At 37.5% G+C, this 25,600-nt stretch overlaps 1 protein-coding gene across 1 annotated transcript in view; it reads right to left on the bottom strand.

The window, feature by feature from the left end:
• LOC133663427 (sortilin-related receptor-like) overlaps positions 1 to 25,600 on the bottom strand; it is a 168,681-nt gene that overhangs the window by 74,893 nt on the left and 68,188 nt on the right. Inside the window, exons 5-10 of the mRNA XM_062067889.1 lie at positions 23,259 to 23,326; positions 13,856 to 14,036; positions 8,765 to 8,866; positions 8,456 to 8,625; positions 4,655 to 4,847; positions 3,799 to 3,916 (exon numbers count right to left, since the gene is read on the bottom strand). Coding sequence (XP_061923873.1) covers positions 3,799 to 3,916; positions 4,655 to 4,847; positions 8,456 to 8,625; positions 8,765 to 8,866; positions 13,856 to 14,036; positions 23,259 to 23,326 — 832 coding nt within the window. The remainder of the gene's footprint in view (positions 1 to 3,798; positions 3,917 to 4,654; positions 4,848 to 8,455; positions 8,626 to 8,764; positions 8,867 to 13,855; positions 14,037 to 23,258; positions 23,327 to 25,600) is intronic.

Below are 25,600 nucleotides of genomic sequence, written 5' to 3'. Positions count from 1 at the left end.
TGCATGTACTAGGGTTGTCCTGATACCAATAATTTGGTACCGGTACCAAAATGTATATCGATACTTTTTGATACTTTTCCAAATAAAGGGAAGTATGCCAAATTTTCAGTTTTGGCTTTATTCTAACAGAAAAACTTACAATACAATAAACATATGTTTCTATTGCACGCAAAGAACGATTTTAGAAGGGTAAAATATAAATTAAAGGGCATTAAACACATTGTGTTTTTCTTGTTGCACTCAAAGAACAATTTACAATTTTCCATAATCAAGAATTAGATTAAAATATAATTTAAAAAAACTTTATTAATATAATATTAAATTACTTATGATTTATGGTTGCCAGTCCTGGTCTGTGTTTTAAGAAAAATAAAAGTATTAGTAAGTACTAAAAACAAAACTATGGATAAATGTACCCAAATAAGACATGTAGCAGGTAAAACACACATTTGTTAAAGATAAAACACAAATTGTAGCAATTTGTTACAAAATTCAGTCATTTTACTTGCACTAGTTGACACTGTCTTGGGCGGTCTTAACTCCGCTAATATTTGGCATCAAACCAAGCAGCTGTGTGCACATCTAAATATCTACATGTTATGTATCTACCTGTTATGTATCTACATGTGCACAACAGAGGAGCTAGTTAACTTATGAGAGTAGTGTACAGTATGTATGTTTAAGAGAATGGCAACGTGTTGTCTGAGTGACGTCAGTGAGTGAGTGGGCGAGTAAACAGAGAGAGAGGGAGAGCGAGCACTGCGCAGTAGAAGAATGAATGGGTCCGGTTGTGTCCTGCAAAACTAATAATAAAGCAACCAGATTGTCACAAATCGGCGGCCTAGAATTCTGACCGGAAAGTGGAGTTTAGCAGACCCATTGTAAAGTGAAGGGTTACCCCCGACAAAAACATCGACCCTGAAGGGAACGTCTGCCCTGTGCTCCTCTACTTCAGTCTGCACTGGAGCAGAACAGCAGGACAGGTGTAACAACTACATTATTACCAGTCACTCTTTATAGCTACTTGTGCAGATCTGAATGTTCATTATTTAAATGTTTACCTTAGTTTGAAGCACAGGTGGTAATACTAATCGCCATTTTTGGCGAGGCGTGTTTTAAAGCAACACTTAAAGCGTGGCGCTTCCTTGTTTAAAGCGTCACCTTTACCGTTAGTTTTGAAGCCCAAATACCTCCATATTGCGCTTCATGCACCCTCTTTATTAACCAGTAGAATAGCTGTTTTTGGCCATTCTTCCCCATCTTGATGTTATTGCTTGTATTCACTTTGTGTGTGCGTTTTGACACACTCAACATCATGCGCCTCGGCTATGTAGTCACCGCCGTAGATGAAAGAACTGTACCGGTACTTTTCAAAGGCAGTATAGTACCGATTTCAATCAATTAGTATTGCGGTACTTTATTAGTACCGGTATGTCGAACAACCCTAGCGTGTACTATAAGGGGCATCAACACGGAGACACTCATTTACTGCACATTTATGTTATAATGCTCCTACCTGCGGAGTTTTGATATGTTTTCAAACAAGCAGCAGACATCTACAACTTTTAATTGACATTTTAGAAACAGTCATGCGGTGCATCTACAATGAGCTCTTTTTTATTTTTTTTTAACAGTATAAGGTGCATGGGAGGGCAGCTGCACTATTGTGTCAGTAATATAAATTATATGTGAAAAAACGAACGTCATTAAAAAAATATTAAATGACACCAAAACGCATCAATTGAATTTGTTTTAATCAGCTCCTAAGTCATCCAGCAGCTATGAAATTATAAACGGATGTTGCTGAAAAGACAATATGTATAATATTTTTATTTCTGACCATTCAAATATGTTGACACGTACATATAGGACGGCGGATTCTCTGTCCATTGTGTGTCTTTGCAGCCCAAGGACGCCTCTTTCACAGCCGTGTGCGTAAACTGTGTCAGTTTGCAAGTCCTTTTCAAACGTGCTAAATAAAACACAGAATAGTGCTCCTAAAACGGTGATAAGTTTTGATAAATCACATTGCGCATGCTGTATAATATATTTGCATCTTCTCCTCCCAGTATTGTGGGCATTTTGATGATCAGCATATATTATGCATATTCATGAAGACAAAGATGCAAAATCAATAGCACACCTTATTCTCTTCACTTTACAGACACAACTGTGTCTGTAACAGACAGTGTCCACTTTGCACAAATTTAGTAGATCAGCTTTGCATGTGCTATCAAGTTTGCACGTGTTTCAAATACACGCAAAACTTCAGTAAACCAGTGTAGTATCAGTATTGGATCGATGCTAGTGTGATGAGATTGATATTTTTAAGTTGTATGTTTGTACTCACAGTTTTGTTTTGTTATGTTCATATTGTTGCATTGTTGATATTAATATATTTACCGTAATTTCCGGACTATAAGCCGCTACTTTTTCCCCTCGTTCTGGTCCCTGCGGCTTATACAAGGGTGCGGCTTATTTACGGCCTGTTCTTCTCCGACACCGACGAAGAGGATTTCGGTGGTTTTAGTACGCAGGAGGAAGACGATGACACAATGATTAAAGACTGACTTTTCATATGGTTATTTTGATAACGTACAGGCGAGCACTTTGTATTACTTTGCACCGTTGTATTATTTGTACTCTGCACGAATGCTGTTCGCCATGTCAAAGATGTGAAAGTTTGATTGAATGATTGAAAGATTTATTGTTAATAAATGGGACGCTTTGCGTTCCCAAACAGTCATCTCTGTCCCGACAATCCCCTCCGTGGTAGCAGGAACCCCTATATACTACGCTAATTACACATCAAAACCCTGCGGCTTATAGTCGGGTGCGGCTTATATATGGAGCAATCTGTATTTTCCCCTAAATTTAGCTGGTGCGGCTTATAGTCAGGTGCACCTTATAGTCCGGAAATTACGGTACATAATGTCATATTATTTACACACACAGGGAATAAGTTATTGGATAAAGGAGGGCTTTGAGACCAAAAAGAATAAACATAGTCATGTGATTTTTTTTTTTTGCTTACTTTTTGTCATGTTCCCACATGTCCTTTTTTAGGTATTTTTCTGTGTTCTGTTTTTTTTCCTTTCCTGGCGCTCTTTTGTTCTGGTGCATTTTCTTTCTACTGTTTTTACTCTGTAAGTAAAGAATTGTGCTATTTTACCTGAGCGCCGCCTTCTGTCTCTACATCCTAGGGTCACGCCATGAGTCGATATTCGTTATTGTGACATTTAGCACTATTGACTTAATTTTGCTTCCACAAAATGTAATCACTGTATTAATTACACCATATTGAAATAAATTTAAGACCCACATCACATCAATTAAAGTATGAAACATTATTTTGTAAGACATAATGTGGGGGCCAGTTTAATCATGTTGTGCATTATATATGCTAAAACCAATCCAAATAGGTTAATATCCTGTATCATAGGCTATATAAGCTTTGTATTATAGCTGACAATGTAATATTAAATAGCAAATCTCATTAATAACCAATTTTATTGTTAAAATAAGCCACATGCCAGTAAAAAACTAAAATGGCCCCTGGGCTGCACTTTTGGCACCCCTGGTTTACATAGATAATAATAAATTTTAATAAAAATAATAAGTGGTTGGTATTACTGACTGCGACGAGGTGGCGACTTGTCCAGGGTGTACCCCGCCTTCCGCCCGATTGTAGCTAAGATAAGCTCCAGCGACCCTCGCGACCCCGAAGGGAATAAGCGGTAGAAAATGGATGGATGGATGGATGGTATAACTGATTCAAGAAATCAACAACAAATGTACCTGTGGCCATGATGAGCCCGGGTGAAGACTCTTTAGATAAAATGGGTATCCTTCTCAGCTGTATGTTTAATAGTTGGCTCCAGCGCTGGGCCAGATGGAGAGAGCAACCTTTGCTGAGCTGAAGAGTAAAGCAAGAGAGGAGAGTGAGATGATAGCTCTTCATGAAAAGCTCATTGTACCCCATCCAACATTGGTCTTTTGTTAACTGCTTACAAGGTTAATACAATTAAGTGAAAGTTAAGCACCATGGTCAACATATAGAAAGAGGTTTGTTATTGAATTATTGTTGCATTATATTTGTCATGTGTAACAATCTATTAAAAAAATTATTTGTAGTCTTCCTTTACAGACAACTCGTCAAAACAATTTATGTTCATATTAAGGTTTGAGCCTTAATATGGACGATTTTAGTGTTGTTACGATTCCGTTTCCCAAATGATTCTCAATTCTGATTCTTGAAAGACAGGGTCAAAAAAATACTATTAATTTCTCATGGGGATATTTTCAGGCAGTACATAAATATCACTTGTTTAAATTGAATATAAATGTAATGAAGTTTCTTTCCACAGGAGTACACTTTTACAAAAATGTAACTTTTTTTTTAAACCTCAAAAGAACAAATCATTTTACACATATCCTGTTGTTTGTGTTAGAAATAAGGATGTCCGATCAGAGTCCATGAGCATAGAAGACAAACTGAACAGTCCAGTTGCGATCAATTGAATGGTTCAAAATAGATAATAAAGAATCTTTGAAGTATTTGAAGCCATTTAGGTGTCTCCAAAGTTAACATCTGAGTACCAGTGTAAGATGAAGTGCATGAAAAAAAAAATATTAACAGCAAAAAGTGTTTTACCTGGCAGTCTACAGTTCCTCCCAGACTGTCGGCCGTGGGGGGTTGAAGCAATTCCCACGTCCCTCCTTTGTCGAAAGTGATGACCGACCGCATGTTGTTTTCACTGACGGACCCGTTAATAAGTGTGGCGATGAAGACTCCTCTGAGTCCCTCCACGCGATGCAGGTCAGCAAAGGGCTCATTAGCAAAGTATCTGAAACAAAAACATCAATGCATTGCACTTGATCAATAAAATGTTGAACTGTTAGGACCCTTTCACCAGTGTTGGGTTAGTTACTGAAAACCAGTAATGAGTTATAGTTACTAGTTACTTCATTTCAAAAGTAACTCAGTTACTAACTCAGTTACTTACACCAAAAAGTAATGCGTTACTTTGAAAAGTAATTATTTAGTTACTTCTTTTTTTCTTTTCTTTTTTAAAAGCTCCCATTAATGCCCTTTAGCCTTCATTTCAGTACTGTTATTGCACTGGAGAATAATACAATGTGTTGATCAACTTGACATGCATTTGCATCACTGAACTCTGCTAAGCAATGTGGTCTACATACAACACACAAAGACAAAGATATGTTTCAAAGGCCAATTTATTTCTGGCCAGAACAAATTGACAAAACTATTTTAAATAGCTGCAACATAATGGCACTTTAACTTTAACTCTAAGTAGATAGGATATTTGATCCAAGACACAACTTACATTTAACTAAAATGTTATTTTCTTTGTGCTCGACAAAAGAAAAGTATTGAGAATTTCTCCTTGTTAAAAAAATCGACTCTTGGCTTCGCCTTGATGTTTTGTTAGTTGTTATGATAGTAGCGTTTATGTGTGTGCGTGTGTGTGGCCCTTTAAGATATGACAGCATGTGGGTGAGTGACGTCAGTGAGTGAGTGGGCGAGAGAAGTGAGCGAGCGGGACAGTGAGTGCGTGCAGGTTCTCTAGCTTGCTGGATGGCTGCGTCCAATAAAGTCACAAAGTTGCAACAAACCGCCGGCCTCGTCATTCACCCTCAGCTGTAAAGACCACTTCCGGGTAAAGTGAAGGTTGTTAGCCCCGAAGGAACGTCTCCCCTGCGCTCCTCAACTACGGTATGGGAGTCGCCCCCGTCCCCACCCACACAAAGCACGTACGCCTTTTTTTTTCCACCGCAGCGCTGCCACAAAACACACTCAGATCTTCAGTTTCTAGCCGATACTACATAAAAAATAACGTAAAATAACGCAGTAACGCATCATGTAGTAACGGTAACTGAGTTACTGAATAAAAAAAATTACGCGTTAGATTACTAGTTACCGCCGAAACTAACGGCGTTACAGTAACGCGTTACAGTAACGCGTTACTTTGTAACGCGTTAGTCCCAACACTGCCTTTCACATTGTCATCTTTACCTGGAGACCTGCATGTGTGGTCTGCTTCTTTGTGTGGTGTGAAACTAAAACTACATACATCACGGTGGAATACATGTTGGTGGTGTTTATATCAACATCAACTTTCTTTGATTGTCCAACATTAGCCACTTGTTGATCTGTAGAGGCAATATCAATCAATCAATCAATCAGCTTTATTGTCCATTCTTACATGTACAAGACACATAAGAACTGAAATTACATTTTCGGCACAATATCCATTTCATTTGGTTCTCCTCTGTTGTCAACTGCCCTGGTATACAGTAGGTGTAATCCAAAGCCTAGTGACAATCAAATAATTCATTTGTGTATTCTGATCAATCTCATCGATGGTAATCTTCAGAGCGGTGTGATCTTCTTACAGAACTTTTGTATATCGGCGCAGTGTTGTGTTTGTCTCTCTGAGATTCTCAATTTCTTTAAGATTCAATCTCCAAAATTGCTTATGTCTCTTTTCTTTTTTTTTGCTACATCGCTCTTTTTAAGATTATATTTTGTGATTGTAGACTTTCTATAGTTGATTTGACTGTGGTTTGGGTCTTTGCAAAGATGTACAAGCATTGCACTGCTATAACTTGCACCATACTGACGCAGGATGAGTCCATACACGGTATAATATCACAAGGACAAGGCTGTTAAAATGATTTGTTAATGGCAGACATTTATCCATGAAAATATAGTGAAGCTGCTGATAGTGTGTTTGACGGAGAAGCAGCTCACAGGAGATACCGTTGAAGTCTGCTCTCTAAGGTATATATTCATCATCAGGGGTGCCCATTACGTTGGTCGCGAGCTACCGGTCGATAACGGAGTGGTAAGGACATCATTACTGATCATCAATCTTCACTTTGACCATTTGTGCATGCCCAGTATGGCGAAAAAATGGGAGGCAGGAACTTGAGAAACGCTTTTTATTCCAACACAGACTCTTTCTCCCACTCACCTGTTGTCAAGAGTCTAAAGACCAACCTCACAGTTCCTGTCTTCAAAATAAAAGTGATGTGCCGTCCTGCCTGCGCTAACAAAATAAGGGCCTCAAAGTACAAGGTTACACAAGCAAAGTTATCCTTCAATGTATTTCTTCTAAAGGGTATACAAAAAAAAAAGATTATAGGAGCTGGATAAATAAGAAACGAAAAACGTAAATAAGAAACGAAAAACCTACCACTTTCATTGGAATGGAAGGTGGACTTTTTTTCCTACACAATGTCAGTTCGAAGTTGTGGAGCTTATCAGCAACTACTAAACATCCTGTCTTGTCTGAATCCAATCAATGCAAGTCATCAGAGTAAAGTAATGCAAAATACACCAACATATATTGCTGTCTTCAAGAAAAAAACGGAATCTATATGAATTATTATTATTATACAAGAACACAGGACATGCCCGTTTCACAGGATCATGCTCCAAAGAACTTCTCCTTGTCCAATTTTTTTTTTAAAGATGTATGGCAAAAAGTCATACTATCAATTATGGTACACTATTCCTTTCCATATTAGGACAATGAGTACTTATTCACAATTTAAAAAGTTACACAGAAATGTGTGCTGTCCAGATCTTCCTGTGAGCACTGAAAGACCTGGCCTGGAGGCTGTGTGGTTGTGACGCAAGCGTCTCCTTGTAGCGTTATTTGTGTTTCTTTTTGTGCTGCAGAGCAGGAACCTGCTGCAAACCAGTTTTTTACTGAATCAAGCCCCATTAACTGTCACACAACTGTTGCTTTTAATCTTTCCTGCTATATAAATGAAATTGTATAAAACTACTGTAGTTGTTCATAGAACATTTTATTGTATTGTTTTTTTATACAATAGTCATTATTAGAAGTTATATTTTTATTAAACTTATGTTACATGTTAAAATAGTAGTGTTTGTTGGCGGCTCAGAACAGAATAATGGCATTTCAATTAATTTCAATTGGGAACAGTGATTTGAGATATTTGGGGAACAAGCTACAATTAAACTCATAAGCCAAGGTAAAACTGTACACAATATATGAAAACACAAGACTCAAAATGTGCACAAATTAAAGAAAACCATGTCGACAAACTGTCGTAGTATCACAAATCGTGTATTATACCAATACTCCTTTTGTCTCGCTCCTTATGGCCAGTTTTTTGGATTTTGGTTAGTTAGTCCAAGGTGCAGCGACATTAATGCATTTGACTTTATTAGTTTACACATATTAGGGAAAAATATCACAAATATTTTTAAAGGATCACTGCAGCTACAGTTTTTACAGTATTCGAACACCTCATGAGCAGGTGCATGATATATGAAAGATTATAAAAGTATGTGTTCATGCGTAGAGGAGTTAATTTCCTAAAAATAGGACATAGACTTAACCTGGGCTGAGTAAAAGATTGTGTGTGTGCGTGGGTGCGTGCGTGCGTGCGTAAATACCTGATGAGTGTGTTACTTCCAGAGCCTTCAGGACTGTAATACAGAACATTCTCCAATGACAGTGAAAAGGAGAGACCCTGTGTGTCTGAGATGTACAGGTGTGTGACATTGTTGGAATGGTTCACACACACAAACACTTGATCCTCAGAAGCATCAGCAATGTAGTACTCCTGTTAGCAGAAGGAGGACAAGAAAAAAAAATAATAATTCGAAGATGTCACTAAGGTAAAAACTTTGAACATCATAAATTAATTATTTCTAGAAGTGGATGAATGTGTCGTTCACTTTCACCAAGAGAAAACAGCTCACCATGATTGGATGGCGGGTCATAAATTGGGCAGCTTTCATTGGTTGGCGGTCGTAAGAGACCCAGAGCTGAACAGATAAAGGTTCACGGCTACCAAGCAGCTTCTGAAAAAGCAAAGGTGTAAAAGAAAAGACGGTTCTTATCAACATCTTAGTACCATCTGCTAACCCAGCTACTAAAGTAGATCCAAGCGTGAAAGCCTATTCCTTAGTAATTACAGTGTTTCCATATATTCCTTCACTTGTGGCGAGCCACCACAAGTCAATCAATCAATCAATGTTTATTTATATAGCCCTAAATCACAAGTGTCTCAAAGGGCTGTACAAGCCACAACGACATCCTCGGTACAGAGCCCACAAGTGAAAAAAAAATACAATTCCATGTGTGTACATAGACTGGACTTTCACATGAAGTCAGGACCCGGGGTGACCACTCCTTATGCATCAGTCGGTGACGTTTCTGCGCCCAAACATATAGCTGGGTATTGTGGCCAAACAGCTAAAGTTTTGTTTTATCTGACATCACACGGACAAAGATACAAACATTCTGGAGGAAAGTTCTTGGGTCAGATGAAACAAAAATTGAGCGGTTTGGCCACAATACCTCGCAATATGTTTGGAGGAGAAAAGGTGAGGCCTTTAATCCCAGGAACACCATTCCTACCGTCAAGCATGGTGGTGGTAGTATTATGCCCTGGGCCTGTTTTGCTGCCAATGGAACTGGTGCTTTACAGAGAGTAAATGGGACAATGAAAAAGGAGGATTACCTCCAAATTCTTATCATGCAACCGAGCTTGAAAAGTGCTGCAGAGAGGAATGGGCAAAACTGCCCAAAGATAGGTGTGCCAAGCTTGTGGCACCGTGTTCAAAAAGACTTGAGGCTGTAATTGCTGCCAAAGGTGCATAAAAAATGTATTGAGCAAAGGCTGTGAATACTTATTTACATGTGATTTTTTAAAATGTTTTTATTTTTAATAAATTTGCAAAATTGCAACAACAAAAAATTCACATTTTCATTATGGGGTATCGCATGTAGAATTTTGAGGACAAAAATAAATGTATTCTATTTTGGAATAAGGCTGTAACATTACAAAATGTGGAAAGAGTGAAGCGTTGCGAATACTTTCCCGATGTAATGTATCTACACAAGAATCAAAATATGAACACAAACTGCCATAAGATTAAAATCCTTTATTATTATACAAAGTCACAAGTAAATGTGCACACTGTGGCTAACTTTGACTTCGATTTTGGTTATGTTGGCAACCACTTATGTCGACGTCCCTCAGCCATCCTGAGGGGCGTCAACGTAAAATGGTTCCACATGACAACTTTTTATACTTAAAATGGTTATGATTAAAATGGTACCATAACCATAACCATAACCATGACCATTTTAAGTATAAAATGCAATATTTTAGATTAATAATGATTGACCATCATCAATGGAGCTTTGTTTTTGTTGGCCTGTTTGAAAGGGAAAAAAACACACAAAAAAACTCTTTAACCAAATTATGCATGCAATACCATAGCGTGATTCACCATGTAATATTTACCATCACAGTAGACAAATTATTCACAGTCACCCTTTCTTTCGATTCAACTGTTAAAACACTATATCAACAGCATGCTGTGAGCCCACACTCGACTGACAGTAAATATGTCCATGAAAAATAAGAGAGGAGATGCAAGCCAAATTATATTCACCATCTGTTCCACTATCTGTCTGCTGCCTCACATGGTCTTCCAATACAGAAACACAGAAGACTGACAATGCACCGAAGACAAACAAAAAAATGGGTTTGTGCTAAAGCAGCTTAATCAGTTTATTGTGCAATAAGCAACGTTTTGAGAACACCCCAAAAGTGGATCTAAAATATACGATACAAGCACTCTTTTACAAACAGTCCTGCAACGTGTTCATCTGTTAAAGCTTGACAGCTAAATGTGCTCTATAAGCACACGTTTGCTCTTTTCTTGTAATTTAGTGAAGTCATATACAAAAAGTTAAATATGGTAGGCTATAGGCTTCTGGGAGCTAACAGCTACAGAACATTGCGCGGGGCGGCGTGGCTCGGTTGGTAGAGCGGCCGTGCCAGAAACTTGAGGGCTCCAGGTTCGAGCCCCGCTTCCGCCATCCTAGTCACTGCCGTTGTGTCCTTGGGCAAGGTACTTTACCCACCCGCTCCCAGTGCCACCCACACTGGTTTAAATGTAACTTAAATAGTGGGTTTCACTATGTAAAGCGCTTTGAGTCACTAGAGAAAAACACTACATAAATATAATTCACTTCACACTTCACTAACACAAGCAAGCTAGCAAGGATTTAACGATATGATAATTTCATAATATGATTATTGTGACAAAAATGATCAAAGTTGTCATCATTATCACGGTATTGTTGAATGGGCTCAAAAATTACTTACACACACTGAACACTTTTGGCAAACTATTTTAATAACTAAAATAAATAGACAAACTGTTAGGAAACCCACTATTTTGCATATTTTATGTTTCTTATGCTTCACTGATAGTGTTTGTCTTAAGTATTTTATTTGTTTAATGGCTAAGCTTTTCTTCTTTTAAATATTGTTTTGTTCTGTAGCACTTTAAGATTAATTTAATGAATAGTGCATTACAAATAAAATCTTATTATTATCTAGTATTTCTGGTAGGCCTTGTGTGGCGTCCTACTCTGTTCAGCGGTCCTTGAACGCACTGTAAAAACACCTCTGTCTCTTTTCCTCTAGTATATACAACGATCACTCTGTGCTTACTGCTGAGAGAGCACAGCTTGTATGTTCAATGTGGACAATTAAATAGCTTAGTTGCTCAGACAGAAATGTGTTTGTATAAGTTTAGATTCGGGTATGTAATTTCTTAATAGGCAAAGATGTTTATGTTTCTTGTTTTCATGTTAGCATTTAAGCTAGCGATCTGGCGCCAGTCAGTCAGTGAGTTTGTCTAAGTACAGTTTCCGGTTCTGGTTTTTCGATCATTTTAAAATTGACCTTCCGGAGTTTTACCGCAGTTACCATTATCCCCATTAATTGTTACATCCCTACAAGCTAGACATACATAATACATTGAACAACATTGCAATCTAAACCAGGAAATGTTTCAATGAAAAAAGTATCAAATAATTATGATTGCCTATCAGTTACAGATACAACGTCTCCCAAGCAGAAGCATATTAAAAACTATTAACTAACAGATGTGTTCCCATCAGTCAACTTAAAGACAGCATGAGTCCATTTCAGACGGTTAATAATAAATAAGTCTGTGTTTTTTTATTCCAGTGTTCTTTGTTTGTCTAATGTCACTTGATCAAGCATTCTCTAACATTTACAAAATAATAAAAGTATGTATGATTTGTGCTGATGATATATCGGGTCAATATCGGTATTAGCCATACTTGCCAACCCTCCCGTTTTTAGCCGGAGAATGCCGATATTCAGCGCCTCTCCCGACAACTTCCCGACAGAGATTTTCTCCCGACAAACTCCCGGTATTCAGCCGGAGCTGGAGGCCCTTAACAAAGCATTGTACTTTCAAGTACAACAATGAGTAGATGAGTGTTGTGTGTGTGTGTGTGTGTGTGTGTGTGTGTGTGTGTGTGTGTGTGTGTGTGTGTGTGTGTGTGTGTGTGTGTGTGTGTGTGTGTGTGCGTGTGTGTGTGTGTGTGTGTGTGTGTGTGTGTGTGTGTGTGTGTGTGTGTGTGTGTGTGTGTGTGTGTGTGTGTGTGTGTGTGTGTGTGTGTAAATAAATGAACACTAAAATTCAAGTATTTCTTATATATATAATCAAATAAATATATATATATATATATATATATATATATATATATATATATATATATATATATATATATATATATATATATATATATATATATATATATATGTATACATATATATATATATATATATATACATATATATATATATATATATATATATATATATATATATATATATGTATATATATATATATGTAACGGTGTAGAAACAGACGTTCATTATGCTTGATTAAATTATGAATGAAGTGTTGCAACAGCGCCTGTTGCTGGCGAGAAGTGGTATGTACTTTACCTGCGGAAAGTGGTCAGAACTGTGACGCCTTCCAACTGATAATCCCGTGACCCAAGTGGACTCACAGTCTCACAATTTGCACTGTTTTGCAGGAGACTGTAATATATATATATATATATATATATATATATATATATATATATATATATATATATATATATATATATATATATATATATATATATATATATGAAATACTTGAGTTGGTGAATTCTAGCTGTAATATACTCTCCTCTTAACCACGCCCCTAACCACGCCCCCGCCCCAACCACGCCCCCCACACACACACCTCCCGATATTGGAGGTCTCAAGGTTGGCAAGTATGGTATTAGCCAATACTCATTTGTATCGTATACGAAGGTACGCCATTAACGATAACCATGTTCAACTTGTGCCCAAAGTGACAACATTTTTTGCAAGAACCAAAGTTATCAATTGAAGGAAAAAACTGCTGTGCTCCTCAGCGTGTTTGTAGTCTCTATTAAAAACTCACCAAGCAGCCGTCAATTTCAGATTCATCGCCTTAGATTAATTTTAAGGAGTGATTGATTAAATCAAATAAATAAAAATCCTGACTGGCCACCCAGGAAAGGGAGATTTCCTGTTACCTCCTGGCTCCTCTAAAAACGTTGGTCTTCTGCTTTTCCTAAGAGCAGATATAATGTATTCAAGAAAAGGGGTTTGTTCTTTGATCTTACGTTTGACTCAGGTTTCCAGGGCAACGGGTCCTGTGCTGGTTTATTTTGATGAGATTGTGAGGTTGCTGCTCGCAAATACCTCACATTCAGGTGTCATGGAATGTATTGTGTAAGACTTTGTGTGTGTGACTTTAAACTGACCATCATTCTATGATGTACTATAACATTTATGTAATAATTAGCATGCTGGATTGGTTAAAAAAAACTATATATTTCTTTAATCCAAGACGTTCAAAAGTTTATATCTTGTTAAAATTTAAGTGACTTCGTTAGTGTAAAGTTCAAACATTTTTCAACCCTCTCACCTTTGTGATGGTGGCAAAAATGTATTTGTCCCTGAGCTGGAAGCTGTCAACCTGCTCCAGAATCACTTTCCGGTTCTGTTCAGTCTGGAAGAAGTCCGTACTGCTGAGTATAGTGAAGACATCCTGGGGCTCATGCCTCTGGACCAGCACAGTAGTGGGGGTGTCGTAAGGCTCCACACCCCTGGAGAAAATTGAAAGATTATACATTTTGAGTGATAAAACAATAATATACACTGAAATCACACAACTTTCTACAACCTTTTATAATGCTTAATCTAATTCAAGAAGGTCGATTATAAAGTATATTAACATTTGTTGTCATCAAACACAGTCACACTTCGACTTTTGTTATTTATTTCAAAAGGTCCGTTGAAAACTGAATCGAATTAAAACATTTTCAAACATTCTCATAGAAAATAATGTAAATCCGGTTCATCTGTTGCAGACACACAAAAATGTTGACACTAAACATGTTTTAACATACCGGTACTAACATTACGATAAAAAAATTCAAAATAAAATGCCAACATTTAAGTAGGGAAGTAAGGAGGGAAGAAGCGAGGAGGGTGAAACCCTAGGAAGGCCACAACCGTACTTTGCTATGACTTTGTTAATTAGAGTTCCCCCCCTTTTACAAAGTGTAAGCACTGTAAGAACACACCAACAAGGATTGTGTGCTCACACAACTTTGTTTACATAAACGGATGCAATCACACACTTGCGGAAGACAACTTTATGGCACAACACATCACAAAACATCATCTAAATATTAATAATAGATAACTTCCTGAGCAAACATTGTTAGTTCAAGATACGAGTGCTCAAGCTTATGAGTTTTTTGGGATATGAGTTGTCGTTTGGCTAAGTGCTTTGTAATTCGGGTCACAAGCCTTGCACTCCCAGTTTCCGTAGCGAATGCCACAGTGAACAACGTGAGATCCGACCAAAACCAAAACATCAAGTGTGTCAATCGCAAGTATTTTCTTAAAACTAAAGCTCATCATAAAATAGTTTTGGCCAAACATAGGAACGAAGAAAATGAGTGTGAAGAACAGTGCTAAGAAGTAAGAATTCCTCAAAAAACAAAGCAAAGCCGTTTGGGCACAACACTGCTGGTATGCACTATACCGGAGCAGAATGATTCTATAACGCCAGCCAAGGATGTTGAAATACTATCTAAACGGCGGACATTTATCAATGAAAATATGGGGAAGTTGCTGATGGGGTGTTTGACAGAGAAGCAGCTTGTAGGTTATACTGTAGAACAGGGGTCACCAACCTTTTTGAAACCAAGGGCTACTTCTTGGGTACTGATTAATGCGAAGGGCTACCAGTTAGATACACACTTAAATAAATTGCCAGAAGTAGCCAATTTGCTCAATTTACCTTTAACTCTGTTATTATTAATAATTAATGATATTTATCTTTGTGGAAACACTGATCATCTTAATGATTTCTCACAATAAATATATATAGAAACAGATAAATATCAATATGCAACACTTTATTTTTATATTTTCTCTAAGTGCACATTTTTCAAATTGAACATTTTCAAATGATCACTTCTAAGACAGTCTTGTGAAATCACAATATCCCATTTTAACTAGCTAGCCACTAACATTTTTTAACAAATCATGAATTACTTTGCACCATGTTTGTACAAATAATAACTCATGTAAAATAAAAAAGTAAACTCTCAAATTTTTAAATCATGTCACACTTTGAACTGGACACCAAATCTGTTATCTGTTTGTCAGTTAGTGGGAAGCCTGGCATTGCATGCTGTTAACTAGTGTGTTGTACTCTGGTGTGTAACTTGACACTGCAACTCTGAGTGAGTCTTGCAGATGTGCATCAGTGAGGCGTGTTCTGTGTTTGTTCTTGATGAAGTTCATGTCAGAAAAGGCTGATTCACAAAGATAAGATTTTTCCTCATTGTTTGCGGAACCTTCTTAATCTTTTGGACATATTTTCACAGCAATCTGGCCTTAAGCTTAATTATGATAAATGTAAAATGTTAAGGATCGGAAATCTAAAGGGAACGTCCTTTCGAATGGAATGCAAAGTGCCTGTTTTGTGGACAGATGGACCAGTTAACATACTTGGTGTTGTTGTCCCAGAAAATCTGGAAGATCTAGGCTCAGTAAATTATGATAATCGACTAAGAAAGCTGGACAAAATTATGCAATTATGGAAAGGGAAATCCCTAACCTTGTATGGTAAAATGTCTATTGCCAACTCGTTAATTATTCCTCAATTTATTTATTTGTTTTTGTCATTACCAGCTCCATCACAAAACTTTTTTAAGATTTATGAGCGGAGGGTCTTCGATTTTGTCTGGAACGGCAAACCAGAAAAGATTAAAAGAAAGGTTTTGTACAAAGAGTATGAATATGGGGGCCTGAAACTTCTCAACCTGGAAGCTATGTGTCTGTCTTTAAAAGCATCAATTGTTCCAAAGATGTATTTAAACATTGAGTGGTACACAAATGTCCTGTTGGACAAAAAACATGTACTGTATCAAAATAAATTGTATCCTTTTTTACAAGTGATCCCCTCCCAGAGAGTCTGCTGGGAAACATGGCGGGGTTCATAAAGGAAACAATCCACTCATAGTGGTGTTTTCAATTTTATGTGCCAGAAAAAAGAGACGATATTTTGCAGCAGTTAATATGGATGAACTCTAATATTGTAATAGATGGAAAGCCTTTCTTTTGGAAAAATATGTTTGAAAGAGGAATCATTTTTGTCAATGATATTATCAATGAGAATGGTAAAATTATGAATTATGATGAATTTAGAGCTATGTATGGTGATGCTTGCTCAAGCTTTTCATTTTATCAACTAACTGGAGTGATTAGGAAAAGATGGAAACAAATAATTAATTATGGAACTACTAAATTATTAGTTTGTAAACCTCTAATAAGAAATTCTAGTTGGCAAAAAGGAACTAAAATAAATAGAAAAATATATAATTTTTATTTAATAAAGAAATCTTTGAAGGCTGCCTCATACAACACAAATGGAAAATGGGAGGACTTTTTTGACTGCCCGTTGCCATGGGATGCCATATTCAAACTAATCTATAAAACCACTATCGATGTGCAAAATCGTTATTTTCAAATTAAAATTATTTATAACTTCTTACCCACAGAGAAAATGTTAAAATTATGGAATATGACAGAGTCAGATGATTGCCGATTTTGTTGTCAGGAGCCTGAATCCACCCTGCATTTGTTTTGGTATTGTCATATTGTGTCTTTGTTTTGGGTGGAAGTTGAAAAAATGTGTTTAAGGATTGGTTTGTTTATGAAGCTTAATGTGGTTTCTGTTATTTTAGGAGAGTTCATTGACAATCATGATTTAGTCAATTTAATTATAGTACTCGGTAAAATGTTTATTTTTAAGGCCAAAAACAGATATTCACTTAGTATTACTTTCTTTAAAACATTTATTCAGTATTTTCTAACTTTAGAAAGTTACATGGTTGAAAACGATAATGATGCCAAAAAACATTAAAAAAAAGATTAGAAGTCCTCAAAGGCTTATTTTGAAAGTATAATTATGTTTATAGATTATATGATATCTGTTGTTGTGTTCCCTAATTTGAGTGACCTGGACATAATCTGGACTGTACATAAATGCTTATTTTGAAAATGTAATTTTGTTTATAAATTATATGCAATCTGTTGTGTTCCCTAATTTTTTTCTGTGTACATGAATGAAGGTGTGTGTTGCTGAGTCCGACTTGGACATTATCTGGACTGGGCCTGGTTTAAAAAACCCTTTAAACAAATCTAATTTCATTGACAACCTGGTCTGTTGAAGATAAGGCCCTTTTTTAAAAAATAAAATAAAATAAGATAAATAAATAAAAAACATTTTCTTGGATAAAAAAGAAAGTAAAACAATATAAAAATAATTACATAAAAAATAGTAATTAATGAAAATGTTAGTGGACCAGCAGCCTGTACAATCATGTGTGCTTCAGGGACTGTGTCCCTTGCAGATGTGTTGTCTATGTTGTGGGAACCAGAATATTGGTAGCAGAAAGAAATAACCCCTTGTGTGTGAGTGGGTGTGGATGAGTGTGCATGGGGGAGGTTGTTTGGGTTGATGCACTGATTGAAAGTGTATCTTGTGTTTTTTCTATGTAGATTTAATTTTTTTTTTTTTTTTTTTTTTTTTTTTTTAAATTATTTTTTTAAAAAATTTTTTTTTTTTTAGAACAGGCCCGCGGGCGACTCATCTGGTCCTTACGGGCGACCTGGTGCCCGCGGGCACCGCGTTGGTGACCCCTGCTGTAGAAGTACGCTCTCCAAATGCTGTACATTATTATTGCATTACTTTATAAAACTAGTGGAGTTTTTTTTGTTACTTTTTGTGTTGTTCTTGATACAATGTTTCTCATCGAAAAGTTAGTTTTTCGTTTCTAAAAGTCATGTTAAAAGTGTGCTTCTTTGGGGACGCGCGGATCAAGCATCGATTAAATTAACTTTCAATGGGCGACCCTGATTTGAGATAAGAGTGTTTTAAGTTACAAGCCCCTTCATACAACCAATTATGCTTATAAGTTATAAGTTGAGGCGCATGTACTTTAGAAAACTACAATAGTTGTTTTAGCATATGTAATATGTATTTACTTAGTAAAATTGTGGTGTATTGGGGGGGGGGGTGGGGGGGTAAACGTAGTAAATAGATTTAAATTTGCTTAAATTGGGGGCAAATGTTTTAAAAATGCAAGTTTTTAAGGGACGAGCTGCGTCACACAATGAATAAAACAGGTACCCCGAGGTACAGAAACTCTGTACTTGTAAGCTAAAGGTCCACACAAAAATATCGGAATGTGAATGTAGCATAGATTTTGTAAAAAAAAATAAAAAACTATGCAGTCATACTGTTTGTATAAAGCAAGCCTGTTCTGGGGCACTGGCACAGTGTGGTGGATTGATTGAAGCGGTTGACTTTGTGTGTCTTCGACAGCCTTCCAAATCAGCTTGTTTTTCCTCTGAGGCTTCAGAGCTTTAACATAGAGAGCAGTGTCTCTGAAATGCTCTGGCGCTGTAGCTTTTAGTCAAAAGCTCCTTGTTTGACACACGGACACTGTCCGGATAAAAGTGCCTGCATAACTATTTGCATGCTCTCCACATTGCTTCCATTTAATTGATTCAACTCTTGAAGGAGAAACGCTTTAAACGATTTTTCCGAATGTCCTACCCAAAAGAACCAAGAACACTGCCATCAACTAATGCTTGTCAACATGACTAAAATGAGCTATTGCTTGTACATTTACTTGTGACTTTGGTCGGAAACATTAGGTGAATGGGTTAAAATAAAGGATTGTTCCTATGGTAGATACATTGTTTCCTTCATTTGAGTAAACTATTAATGGGTGCATTTTTGTAAATCACAGAAATGTTATACAGTAGTAATGTTTATGGTAGGGCTGGACGATTTTGGAAAAAATTATAATCATGACTATTTTGATTGATATTGTAATCAGGATTAATTACACAATTATTCATTAATCTGAAAACATGAGTATTTATTGTACCACCAAAACACAACTTTAAATATGGTTTTAAAAAGATGGATATGAATTAGTAACGAATAAACTACAACAAGGAAAATAATAATAACAGCAATAACAATACATAACAATAACAATAAGTTTTAATAATTTTTAATTCTGTTTTTTACCTTTTACACCTATTTTACCACCATAGAGTAAGTGATTTTTGTGCCAAACTTAATTTAATTAACTGCGATGAGGTGGCGACTTGTCCAGGGTGTACCCTGCCTTCCGCTCGAATGCAGCTGAGATAGGCTCCAGCACCCCCCGCGACCTCGAACGGGACAAGTGGTAGAAAATGGATGGATGGATGGATGAAATATTTGTTAATTAAATGCAAAGATCCTCACATGTATTAGTGTAATGCATCTTTGATCAGTATTGTGGGTCAAAGCATAACAATTGTGTAAATTATCAGTATATGCTTTAAGTACACTGAACAAAAATATAAAACACAACACTTTTGTTTTTGCTTCCATTTTTCATGAGTTAAACTCAAAGATCTAAAAATTTTACTATATACACAAGTGACCAATTCCTCTCAAATATTGTTCACAAGTCTGTCTGAATCTGTGTTGTGTGGCATATCAAGATGCTGATTAAACACCAAGATTATTGCACATGTGTGCCTTAGGCTGCCCACAATAAAAGGCCACTCTGAAATGTGCTTTTTTTTTACCACACAGCACAATGACACAAATGTTGCAAGTTTTGAGGAAACGGAAGAGTTGGCATGCTGACTTCAGGAATATCCACCAGACCTGTTGCCTGAAATTTAATGTTAATTTCTGTACCATAAGCAGTCTCCAAAGGCGTTTCAGAGAATTAGGCAGTACATCCAACCGGCCTCCCAACCGCAGACCACGTGTAACCACACCAGCCCAGGACCTCCACATCCAGCAAGTGCACCTCCATGATCGTCTGAAACCGGCCACCGCTGCAGTAACAATTGGTTTGCATAACCAAAGAATTTCTGCACAAACTGTGAGAAACCGTCTCAGGGAAGCTCATCAGCATGCTCGTCGTCCTCATCGGGGTCTCGACGTGACTGCAGTTCCTCGTCGTAACCGACTTGAATAGGCAAATACTCACATTCGATGGCGTCTGGCACTTTGAAGAGGTGTTCTCTTCACGGATGAATCTCGGTTTTCACTGTTCAGGGCAGATGGCGAACAGCGTGTGTGGCGTCGTGTGGGAGAGCTGTTTGCTGATGTCAACGTTGTGAATGGAGTAGCCCATGGTGGGGGTGGGGTTATGGTATGGGCAGGCCTTTTATTGATGGCATTTTGAATGCACAGAGATACCGTGACGAGCTCTTGAGGCCCATTAATGTGCCATTCACCCGAGACCATCACCTCATGTTGTAGCATGACAATGCACGGCCCCATGCTGAAAGGATCTGTACACAATTTCTGGAAGCTGTTAACATCCAAGTTCTTGCATGGCCATCAAACTCATTGGACATGTCACCCATTGAGCATGTTTGGGATGCTGTGGATTGGCGTATACGACAGCGTGTTCCAGTTCCTGCCAATATCCAGCAACTTCGCACATCCATTGAAGAGGATTGGACCAACATTCCACAGGCCACAATCAACAACCTGATCAACTCTCTGCAAAGGAGATGTGTTGCACTATGTGGGGCATAATGGTGGTGACACCAGATACTGACTGCTTTTCTGACCCCCCAGAACCCCAATAAAGCAAAACTGCACATTTCAGGGTGACCTTTTATTGTGGGCAGCCTAAGGCACACCTGTGCAATAATCATGCTGTTTAATCAGCATCTTGATATGCCACACCTGTGAGGTGGGATGGATTATCTCGGCAAAGAAAAAGTGCTCACTAACTAGATTTAGACAGATCTGTGAACAATATTTGAGAGGAATAGGTATTTTGTGTATGTAGTAAAAGTTTTAGATCTTATGAGTTCTACTCTGGAAAAATGGGAGCAAAAACAAAAGTGTTGCTTTCATATTTTTGTTCAGTATACGTTATGCTTGTGTAAGGTACTTTTTTGAATCGTTAGCGCAGTCAGATTGGATGTGCCGCACTGTGCTATTATTGTGTGAACATGAAGTGTGCTGTTGTTCTCAGTTCAATCATAATAATAATAATAATAATACATTTTATTTAGTATAGCGCTTTTCAGAGCACTCAAACACGCTTTACAGGATAAAAAATGTAAATATAAAAAAGTTTATCTGTAATCATGAATGATACATCTCATCTTTGCTGTGGAGGCCAGGTTTTTGTGCATAAGAATTTTTTAATACATGAAGCACCTGGATTTGATGATTTGGTCATCTTAGACAGGTTGTCTACTTAATTGGGCTCCACTGTAGTTACTTCTGATTACAACTGAGTAGCAGAGATGCCTGTGCTTTATTCTTTTTTGTTGAAGTAGTGATACACATTTAAACTGTTGTACTTGTTCACGTCCCATCATGGTGTCAGTTCCGGCAATCTCTCCATCCGCATCATTTGGGTCATTGTCTTAAACTAATATGATAAGTAGATATGATAAGATAAGAAGTACGCGGATGACACTGCCATCGTCGGGTGCATCAGGGATGGCAGAGAGGAGGAGTTCCGGAGCCTGGTGAGGGACTTTGCTGTCTGGTGACACAGGAACCTCTTGCAGCTCAATCCGTCCAAGACCAAGGAGCTGGTCATTGACTTTGGGAGGTCGAGTCCAAGGTCACAACCTATTGGGATTGAGGGAGTCGAGGTACAGACTGTGGAGTCATTCAAGTACTTTGGGGTGTGGGTGGACAACAAGCTGGACTGGACTGTTAACACGGACCACTTGTACAGGAAAGGACAGAGCAGGCTGTACTTCCTGAGGAGGCTGCGTCCCTTCAACATTTGCAAAAAACTCTTGTGGATGTACTACCAGTCTATGGTTGCCAGTTTTCTGTACTATGTCGTAGTGTGCTGGGGGGGCAGTACATCTAAGAAGGACAGCTCCAGACTGGAGAAACTGATCAGGCGGGCCGGCTCTATGATCGGAATAAAACTGGACTCACTGGTGACGGTGGCAGAGAAGAGGACTGTGGAAAAACTACTGTGCATCATGAATGATGCCAGTCACTCTCTACATACCGTTATCAGTAGCCAGAGGAGCCTGTTCAGTGCTAGACTGCTTCATCCCAAGTGCAGGACTAATAGACTCAAAAACTCCTTTGTCCCACACGCCATCAGACTGTACAACTCCTCTCTGGGGGGAGGGGGGTACTAGGATGATAGGGGATGCAAAACAATAACATATACCCTCATTATTTATTATTTACTCTTTAAATTCAATCTCAATTCTGTACACTGCTGCTGGAATTTTAATTTTCCTGAGGGAACTCTCCTGAAGGAATCAATAAAGTACTATCTATCTATCTATAAATCTATCTATAAAGAATTGTGTACACCTCTTTTGTACAGCAGATTTTTCATCAGATTATATATAATTAAGATTTGAGTGGGGGCCAACATATCCATTTGTTTTGGGTGTTAAAACATCATTCAATAGCAAATATGTAGTTAGCACAAAGGCTCTGGATTTTAGTGTCTTAAAACAGATAAAGTGGCACCCCTTTGCTAAAACCTTAAACAAAATTAAGTTTAATTGGCTGCGGGGGCGAGGATATGGATATTGGCTTAATTTGTGTTTGTGTGTGGTGTTTGTCTTCTGAAAATGTGTCTTGGCTGGTTTATTACTTTGGTGGTGTAACAAAGAGATTAATTTTAATAATTGCAAGCAATGACTGTCTGGGGTATTTCTAATGAATTTTGACTCGCCGTAGTTTATTGTTGTCATGAGTTAAAATGTTATCTTACCAAAAGTAAGTCTTCACATGCTCCTGGATCAGCACCCATGTCTCACCAAAGTCGTCCGACTTCCACAGCTACAAATACAAGGGTGTAAAGGAGTGGGAGGGGGAGGGGTAAAGAAGAAGAGGGGGATGGTGCACTTAAAAATGTAGGTCATATTCATTGCTTCACTTTGTCTTTTGCACGTTGGATAACTGTTTAGCAGATATTGTGATTGGATTCAATAGAATAGAAACAAATAAAAGCCATCATGCCATTCATCATAAAAGCATTTTTATTCCATACTTATCCAACACACCATCTTATAAAGACATGTTCAAGTCATTTAAATAATGCGCATATGGAAAATAATTAGTAATTTAAAAAGGAAATACAGAACCAAAGAGAAGTGTCAAAATATATTCTGTTGCCATTATGTGTAATTATACTATCATTTTAGTTATCTTACAGCATTGTCTATCTGATAAATATATGACACGGTTGATTAGCATGCAATGGAATAGAGCCCTATACGTTATCAAAAAAAGATTTGTCAAGTGATACCAATGATCATACATTGTTCACTTTCTCAAACATATCAAACTATTGTGCTGAGGCACCATATTCTACATGGTAAAACAGATAGAAACTTGGAAAAGCATGGAGGTCTACAATTTATTTGTGTGACTTGGTCCAAGAAATTGGTCTCAAAACTCTCCCGGTTAAATGATACCGTGGTATTAATTTGTCATACTGTTACATCCTAAATCGAGACCATTTTAATACAATTGCAGTGCCTTTCATACAGGGAAGTTACCTATATAGAGATACAGTAGTTAATCACAATTAGTTGCATAACAGGGCTCGCGAGTTTGACAGGCAGTTTGGGTGTGTCTGCGTGTACATTTCCCAATGAGTGACTGATATTATGGCGATAACTTTCAATGAGAGATAATGAACAGGTACTGCCAAAAGCAATCTGACAAGCTAGCTCAATTTCGTGCTTTTTACTCATTTACCTACAACACTAATGTAGACTGAACATCGTTCAAAGTGCTTCAATTGTTTTCTCTAAGGAGGTGTGCTCCATGATAAAAAGCTTAGGTCATTCAGTGAGTATGTTAGGGCTGCATGATTATTTTCATTAATATTTAAATCACAATGATTAATCACAATCATACATTATGTTTGGTAAAAAAAAGTCCCACAATTTACTTGCTTACCGGTAATATAGTTCTCAAAGTTGTGGGGGCTGAGGGAAAAGACACATTACATCATAAAGTAATTTGTAATGATGTAGTCTGATAAAAGGGCTCAATACATGTTATCTATATATTAAAAAGACAAATATTTGTGTTTTTGTTAATTGTTAGTATTAAAAAAAAAAAATTCTCACTACATAATGCGTTTAGCTCTATTCCTTAATTTTTTTTCATGGCTATAAAAAAAGACACAATTGGACACAAACACTTGAACTCATGTGAAACATGTATATTCAATTACAAAACAAAAGTATATAGCGTTAAAAGTTCCAAGTTAAAGTACCAATGATTGTCACACACATACTAGGTGTGGTGAGATTATCCTCTGCATTTGACCCATCACCCTCACCCCCTGGGAGGTGAGGGGAGCAGTGAGCAGCAGCGGTGGCCGCCCCCGGGAATCATTTTGGTGAATTAACCCCCAATTCCAACCTTTGATGCTGAGTGCCAAGCAGGGAGGTAATGGGTCACATTTTTATAGTCTTTGGTATGACTCGGCCGGGGTTTGAACTCACGAGCTACCAATCTCAGGGCGGACACTCTAACCACAAGGCCACTGAGCAAATTACAAATACAAATACAGGTAAAGTTTGATATAAAGCAATGTTCTATAAAACACAGTCGTGCCATGGACCCAGAATGTTCGCCTGTTCTGTTCAAACACAGCCAAAATTTGTAAATTTGCGAATCATTGTGCAGTCTATAAGTAGTGGTCCAGTAAAATCTATATGAACTCTTTTGCATGTTTTTTTTCTGGCTAGTCCCATGGCGTTGCACTTTCTTTAATGGCTACTATCAAGCTGGGTCCCTCTCAATTGGTTCTCTCAGTGGTGGTGGAATAATAACATGATAAATCCCAGAAAAGGCATTTATACTGGACTGAGGGTTAATTTCTTCTCAAAAGATAGGACTTCAACCTTGGTGTCATTTCTCTCTCTCCGTTTATAACAATGCCCAACACCTCAGACATAACTGGGCCTGTGCATGTTTCTTAGCAATCACTTCAGTTAAGTAAAAGGCTTCCATCTGTTTGGTCAGCGTTATGGGCAATAGAAGCCTTGAGAGACCATCCGCATTTCTGTGTTCTGATATTGGTGAGCCAATAAC

Source organism: Entelurus aequoreus, linkage group LG13, assembly GCF_033978785.1.
Source record: "Entelurus aequoreus isolate RoL-2023_Sb linkage group LG13, RoL_Eaeq_v1.1, whole genome shotgun sequence".
Taxonomy (NCBI): Eukaryota; Metazoa; Chordata; class Actinopteri; order Syngnathiformes; family Syngnathidae; genus Entelurus; species Entelurus aequoreus.
This window is presented reverse-complemented; position numbering and strand designations above follow the sequence as displayed.